The sequence below is a fragment of the Tinamus guttatus genome, unplaced genomic scaffold (genome assembly GCF_059628265.1).
Source record: "Tinamus guttatus ecotype Peru unplaced genomic scaffold, ASM5962826v1 Tinamus_guttatus_pri_ptg000260l, whole genome shotgun sequence".
NCBI lineage: Eukaryota > Metazoa > Chordata > Aves > Tinamiformes > Tinamidae > Tinamus > Tinamus guttatus.
In genome coordinates, this window is record NW_028288794.1 from 5,639,202 (window position 1) to 5,646,699 (window position 7,498).

A 7,498-nucleotide genomic window follows, 5' to 3' on the forward strand; every position below is an offset into this window, starting at 1 on the left:
ATTAAAAGGATCTTCAAGGGAGCTTTGTCACCGAGAATATCCCGAGTTTTCCCCGTGGACCAGCTGAGATAAAGTTGGCCAGAACAAATGATGTCTAGGAGATTAATTAGATATTTGATAAGACATGAATCCCTAATAAGGGAATACAAGGCACAGGGGGCTGCTGTGTGCTCTAAGTCAAAATTAATAACATTTAACAAGATTTTCATTTAGGCATGAAATGTCTTTTCCGGAGTATTGACTCTAGCGATTTATCCCCTCGAGATCACTCCCCAGCCTAGGAAGCCTTGTGGCGCTGAAGGCTTTTAAAATTAAATAAATAGTTCCTCGGCACACTTCAATTTCGGGCGATTCGGGGGTCAGTTTCGCCAGAAAAAGAAAAAAAAAATCTCTTAGCTCGGAGCGATTGTCGGGGGTTTTGGTGCGGATTGGACTCGCTATATTTATTACTATTATAAAAGCTAATAGGGATGGCAGGAGCTCTGGGAGCGCTGAGCTCGCCCCGCTCGGGGCCGGCTCCTTCCCCCGGCTCTTAACGCGCTCCCTGTTTTCAATCCCAGTGACCTGGGGAGGACGGGGAGGGATGCGAAGGCTCCCACTGAAACCGCCTGGCCCCTGTGAGGGCTGCGGGGTGTGGGGGGTATGAATAAGGACAAACCCGCGAGTTTATTGTTCAGAGTCCTTTAATAATACCAAAATGAAAATATGTCGAGATTTTTTTTCCATACAGATAAACGCATTTAATTTCTTTAAGTGATCTTAACTTACGTGGGGTTTTTTTTGAGTGAAATGCTAACTCAACATTTTAAATATCTTTTACATATATACTGACTTCCACAAAGTGCATCAGAAATTTAAAATTAAAAAAAAAATCCCAAAAACTTCCCTGAATTTCAGGAATTCACCAATTAAAAAAAAAAAAAAAGAAAGAAGAGGAAAAAAACCCCAAGTCCCCGAACCAGATCAACATTTACAAGGGGAAAAAAAAATAAGCGAACACAATCTGGTTTTGAACCCTATTTGTACAGATGTTCATGAGATGCAGAGGAGCTGTCTCAGGCTTGCAGTTTAGTCTCTCACCTTAAGCCTCTCTTAGGATGTTTTCCTTTGAACAGGAAAAAAGGAAAAAAATATACGGGAAAAAAAAAAACGGGAGAAAAAAAAAGTGTCACTTTGTAACTACTTCGCGGGCGGGACCCGCTGCCCGGGAGTCCGCGGCGGTGGCGGCGGGGCCGGGCCCGGCGCGTCCCGCCGCTGCGCTCGAGTCCCGGCGGCGGCGCGGAGCGGGGCGCGGAGCGGGGCGCGGGGCGCGGAGCGGGCGCTGCCCCTAGGAGTCGCCGGGCGCCGCGGTGGGTTCCTTGGCGGGGCCGCGCGCGGCGCCCACGCCGTCGTGCAGGATGAGGTCGGGGGACTCGGAGCGCGGCGTCTCCAGGTTGCTGGCGTCCGTGTCGCTGTCGCTGCCCTTTTTGCCGCCGCCGCCCCCGTTGTGCGTTTTGATGTGTTTGCTCAGGTGGTCGCTGCGCATGAAGCGCTTGTTGCACACGGGGCACGCGAAGCGCTTCTCGCCCGTGTGAGTCCGCAGGTGCCGCTGCAGCTCGTCGGAGCGGGTGAAGCGCTTGCCGCAGAAGAGCCAGTTGCACACGAAGGGCCGCTCGCCCGTGTGCCAGCGCAGGTGCGCCTTCAGGTGCGACGTCTTGCCGTACACCTTGCCGCAGCCGGGGATGTGGCAGCTGTGCAGCCCCTTGCGCCGCAGGCTCGCGCCCGCCGGGCCCAGCCGCTCGGCCTCCTGGCAGTTGGGGCAGTCGCAGGTGGCGCGGCCCGAGTAGCGGCGCGCGGAGCGGGCAGAGCCGCCGCCGGCCGCCGCCGCCGCCGCGCCCGTGATCATGGCGCTCGCGGCCGCCACCGCCGCGCTCGAGTCCGGGTACGAGGGCAGCACGGGCTTGAAGCCCTCCTGGCTCAGCAGGTGCTGGCTCGTGGAGAGCAGGTGCGAGGCGGCCGTGGAGCCCAGGCCCGTGGAGCTGAAGGCGGAGTGCGTGAGCGAGCTGAAGTCGGGGTTGTAGGTGCCCAGCTGGGAGTGCAGCGAGGCCTGGGGGGCGCCCGAGTGCAGCGAGCCCTGGAGCCCCCCCGCCGGGTTCTGCACCTCGAGCCACGAGCCCGGGTTGCTGTGCACGTCCCACCACGAGGAGGCCGCGCCGTTGGCCACCTCGCCCGCCGACAGCGTGGAGTGGAAGCCCGACTTGTACCAGGACTCGTAGGGGTGCGCCATGCCCACGCGCGGGTACAGGCTCTCGGCCGCCGAGCTGTGCACCTTGGAGATGAAGGCGGACTGGCCGCCGGGCTCCTGCGGCGACACCCCGGCCGCCGCCGCCGCCCCCGAAGTGGAGAAGAGACCGCCGTAGTCGCTGCTGAAGGCCGACGAGGTGGGCGAGGTGGAGGCCAGGCAGAAGGCGCTGCTGGCCGTGCCCGTGCCGCTCGCCAGGCCGCTCGAGCCCCGGCTCGTGGCCACCGTGAAGCCCGACAGGCTGGAGCCCAGGCTGCAGCTGGAGCTGGAGCGTTTCCAGGGGTGGAAGCCGCCCTTGGCGAAGGCGCTGGACTCGGGCAGCGTGGTGAGCGGGCTGGTGTTGCCGATCTTGTTGCAGGTGGCGGCCAGCATGGCCAGGGGGGTCGTCCCAAATCTCGGCTCTTCCTAAGCGGGAGACAAAGCAGAGCCCGTGAGCCTCAGCCCAGCCGCGCGGTCCCCGCCGGCGGCGCCGCAACAAACTTTGCCCTTTCTGCGTGTCTGTTTTCGTTTCTGTTCCCTTTTCCTCGCTGGGTTCTGGAGGAGAGCTCCCGCCGGCACAAGCCGCGGTGCCGCGCGGTGAGCGGAGGGCTCGCCCCGAGGGCAGCGCCGGCCCCGCTGCGGTGAGAGCTGGGGCAGCGCGCGGGGCCGGCGCCGTGCAGGGTGGCACCCTCCGCAGTATCGCATCCCGGGTCAGGAGCGGGACCAGCGCGAGTTGGTCCCGCTCGCAAGAGTTCTTAAACTGCGGCCGTCCGCGACCGAGCTTGCCGGGAGCCTGCGCAGGGAGCTCGCGAAACGAATCGAAATTTCCCTCCCGCCGCAGTCCGGCGCGGTTTGCTCCTCGGGGACGCGCAGCCCCGCACCCGCGACAGCCTTTCCCGCGGGGGGCGACCCGCGCGCGAGGAGCCGCAACGAAAAACGAACGGAAAAGGAGCGCGTCGCGGAAAAGCCGACTTACCCCGAGGATGGACGTAGCCATAGCCCGTGCCGTGGCGGGGGGAGCGGCAGGAGGGCGGGAGGGAGCGCGCGCGGTGCGGCCCCGCGCTGCCCCGCGGCACCGAGGACGCTGGCGGCTCCGCGGGGCCAAAGTCGGGCCGGGCGCGGGGCGCGCGCGCTTTGAAGGCGCGCAGCCGGCGGCGCCCGCCCAATGGCGGCGCGGGCCGCGCGCGCGGCAGCGCCCGCGCAGCCAATCAGCGTGCGGGGGGCGCCGCGCGCCGCGCTGGGCGCGCGTGTCGCGCCGCGGCCGCGGGATAAAACTCGGCGCCGCTGCTGCCGTGCGACTTCCCTCCCTCCCTCCTTCCCTATCCCGGGATGGCGCCGCCCGCGGGACGCGGGCAGCCCGGGGCAGGGGCTGGCGCTGCTCCTCCGCGTCTCTGGGGTCTCTAGCCCGGGCAGGACGCGCTCTGCCCCCCACACTGTGTCGCTCGTGTGGGCACAAACCTTTCCTTCCGTTCAGCGGGCCCTCCTAGGCCACCGCGCTGCTGTCCGCGTTGGATGCGAATAACGTATGCCGCCGATCTGTGAAAGCGTGCTACTTTTTTCCTTTTTTTTTTTCTTTCCAGAGTACTAAAAGTGATTCCAGACAACGTATTTGTTGCTTTCTTCGCAGAAGAAAGTGAGGATGCTTTGTAGTTACGTTGCCCTACAGAAATCCAAAGACAGTTAAGCAACATATATCTCGTTTTCCCCGTACCTAGGGAGACAAAAAGGGAAGAAAAAAAACCGTCTTGAGCGACTTCCTGCCGCTCGAAAGAGAGGGTTTTATTTTACAGAGTAATTGCTGGCTGAACACTTGGAAAGTCACATTTTCCGGAGACCGGAGCGTGTCTCCCAAGCCTTGTGCGCCCCTCGAGAGCGGCGCTGCTGGTGGCAGCGCTGGCTCCCGCCTAGCAGGTCTCGGCGCTGCTGCCAGGAGCCTCTCCGCGCTCGCCCTGCCCTTTGCTCTGCGCGACAGGGACTTTACCTGCTCTGCGTGCGCCAAATGTAGCTCCAGAGCTCGGCTCCTACACGTCCTGCACGCTCGTCCCTTGCTTTGTAATTATCGAGAGCTCCTTAAGTAAGGGGCGAGAACTTCCCCGCGCAGCAGACGCGCAACTTCGGATGGCGGCGGCTGCGCTGCGGGGGCTCCGCTCCGCGCAGCCCGTGACACCCTCAGCCCGGCGCGTCCCCGCAGCGCCGGGGCCTGCGCTGCTCCCGCTCCGCGTTTCCTCCCTTCTCCCCGGTACCGCTCCAGCCATCCAGTGTGCAGCCTCAGAGGAGATGCGAAGCGCACATCGCTTCGGAGCAGGGGGAGAAACAGCGAATTTGAGAGGATTTCGCTTTTCTTTCATTGTTTTGATTTTTTTACACGCTTAAATAAGGCACGGGTTGCATTTCTCCGCACGTTGCGTTGTGCAACCCGTGGGACTCCTGCCATCACGGCGAAGGATGTCGGCGAAGATGACCTCGTATTTAACCGTCCAGCGCTATTTTCAAAGGGCGCTATCGTTTCTTTTCCCCCCTTTTCCCGTCGCCGCGCGTGGACCCGGCCCGGGGGAGCGGCAGGAGAGGCGGCTCCGCGCTCAGCCCGTGCCCGCGGCGCGGAGCAGCGCGGCCTGCCCGGAGCACCCGGCGGGCCCGAACGCGGCGCCGCGCGGACCCCCCCGGCCCAACAGGTGCCCGCGGGGGCCGCCGCCTCCCTCATGGTGCCGCTCGCCCAGGGCAGCCCCGCGGCAGCGGCGCTTGCCCCGCTGCTTAAGGCGCCCAGAACAGCCGCGGAAGAAGCGCGGGCTCCGGGGGAGCTGCGGCCGCGGCGGCACCGACGGCTCCCGCGGCCCCGGCAGCAGCGCAGCCACCCGCGACGGGCGCGCGGAGCGGGGCCCCCCCGTCCTTTTGGGGGAGTGGGGGGGAGCCTGGGGGGGAGTGTCCAGTATTTTCCGACAGATTTATATATATTTTTATATCCCTACCCCAAAAAAATCAGTTTTTAAACAAAGATCAACGTGTTATGCTAAAGTGTTGAGCTGACTGTTAAAACATTTGGGGGGATAATGACAATGTAACAAAGGCCTGGTTCGGAGTGAATCATCACCCTTTTAAAAGTTAAAGCAATTTTCAGGAGAATAGCTTTCAGCAAATGCTTTACATTATTCAAAACGGCCAAATAATGCTCTATTATAGCGCCTGAATGCTGCCAGTCAGCCCATAAGTGCAATTTGTGCAAAGGCTCGGTGCCTTATCTCCACTTCTTTATAAAGAGGTGAATATAAAACAATTTCTTCCAAACCCAGACAGAGAGCACGAAAATTGCTTCCCTTTCTGCAATCAGGGCAATTTAACTGGAGTGCAATTAGCACTATTAAATGTCGATTCTGCATAAACAAATCTGACTAAGAAGCGAAAGTGGGGTGAGAACCTCATATAAACTGAAACTGATTTTTTAAAATTATGTATCCGGGTCCTTTACAATTGATCCGTGACGTTTCCATCTCAGAATATATTTACATCATAAATACACTACGGTTAAATCAACATAAATCTTTTTAAAAAATCAATATGAATACTAATAAAGAAGAATAGCCTAATTAAATGCAACAGTTCACTCCCTTGGAACAATGTTGTTGCCCATCTCCCTTTTACGGGTGTCTTTTGATGTGGGCACCTAGGAAAGTTGCTGTGTTCAGGGGAAAAAAAAATCGCTCCTTGGAGCTGACTGGGAGGCTCCCGGGCTCGCGTTCAGGAGCATCACACGAAATGTCTCTTCTGCTCCGGGAAACGTCTGCAAAATATTTCCCAAATAAAAGGATTTGACAGCAGCTAAGCGCAAGGCTCCTGGGCAGCTTCCTTAGGATCCTAGGGGCACGGAGTTTCACACGGGGATGTCGCGGGTGGGAAGGGAGTAAAAGCCTCCTAAGTTCCCGGGAAGCAGCCCGCTTTTCCCGGCAGGCAGAAGGAGCGCGGCGGGAGAGACAGGGGCTGCTCCTCGCTCGGGGAATTATCGCGCGCTGCCGATTTTGAGCGCCGGGGCTCCCGCGGGGACATCTCCCCCTGCCTCTCAATTACGCGTCTCGTTTGCGCGCTCTAGAATCCACCCCTGGTTATCGGAGCGGCGCGGGGGGGAGCCGGCCATAAATTAGTAACTTCACTTGGGAAGAGGCTTCCCCTCGATTCTGCCAAAGAGCGGAGAGGAAAGGGGGGGAATAGAGCGAGGTAGTGCTAAAATACAGACCTTGGTGCCTGTTGAGTCCACTGAATTCTTTCTGCCGTGGAGTTTTTCATGTGTGGGTAAAGATGAAGTGCAGCTTTTGATTAGAAGGAAATCTTTTATCGTTAATAAAAAGGGGCTGAGCACTGGGATCAAATAGATCCTGGAAATTAAATTAAAACTGAGGAACTCTCCATCAATTTCTGCTTGAGCTTTCATATAATATTTATTTCATAACGCGCTCCCTCCTACTCCTACCCCCCTGCAAATAAAGACCCAAGATGGAGCATTAGACAGGGCTTTAATCTCTCCTCGGTCTTTAAGGTGACACTATTTAGAAGTAGCAGGGCGACACGTATTGCAGGGCACTTAGAAAATCCACAGGAGAGTTTTGAAAATCCTCCTGTCTGTTATTGCATTCCGAAATACCTCTGTAGAGGTAATTCTCCGCTACATTTATGTGGACCGTGTATTTCAACCTCTCTTGTGTTTATCTGCGCCGAAGACACGTTAACAATTAAAGGGAAGGCTGGTGTCAAAGGAAGGAAGGTGACTGCAGACTCTATGATGATTTTAATTACTACAATTATTGGAAGATTATTCAACAGCACCATAGATTTGTTTTCCGCGGCGGTAGGAGAGTCTGAGGAGCCCTGCCTGGGGATGAGGGTTTTCTCTCCTGGTTCGCACGCTTTACGAGGCTGTTGTGATATATGGGCTACACATGACACGCTCAGGCTGCACCAGGCTTGAGATGCAGCCAGTGGCAGCATTCGGAAGCCTTTCCTCAAATGAATGTGTTCCTAAATAGAGGGACTTTAATTAGCCAAGGGTCGGACGCGCGTTTATAGAGCACCTTTTCACACAATGTGTTAAAGCGGCTCTGCTGGCTGCGCAGCGAGGGCGGCGTTTCCAGCGGACGAGCCCTGGCCGCGCGCGCAGCCGGCCCGGGTGACATCCCCCGCGCTCGGCAGCTGCGGGAACGGGCGGGCGCTCGCGCGGAGCTCCCTTAGCGCGGGAGCCTCCCCGGCCCCGCT

General features: G+C 58.5%; 1 protein-coding gene across 2 annotated transcripts; it reads right to left on the bottom strand.

Moving 5' to 3' along the window:
• Positions 1–1,324: 1,324 nt before the first annotated feature.
• On the bottom strand, positions 1,325–3,760 carry SP9 (Sp9 transcription factor). Of its 2 annotated transcripts, none has more exons than XM_088527060.1 (2): positions 3,719–3,760; positions 1,325–2,686 (listed from the first exon to the last, which is right to left on the bottom strand). In XM_088527060.1, the coding sequence occupies exon 2, from the start codon at positions 2,651–2,653 to the stop codon at positions 1,328–1,330; it is 1,326 nt and encodes a 441-aa protein (XP_088383186.1). In that variant the 5' UTR covers positions 2,654–2,686; positions 3,719–3,760; the 3' UTR covers positions 1,325–1,327. The 2 variants fall into 2 exon arrangements, with proteins under 2 accessions (XP_088383186.1, XP_088383185.1); XM_088527059.1 differs by lacking the exon at positions 3,719–3,760 and adding an exon at positions 3,237–3,288.
• Between the last annotated feature and the right edge of the window lie 3,738 nt (positions 3,761–7,498).

Coding starts and splice junctions, on each gene's coding strand:
- SP9 (XM_088527059.1), bottom strand. CDS start 3,257: ATGGCTACGTCCATCCTCGGG. Junction 2,687..3,236: donor TGGCTACGTCCATCCTCGGG/GTAAGTCGGCTT, acceptor TCTCCCGCTTAG/GAAGAGCCGAGATTTGGGAC.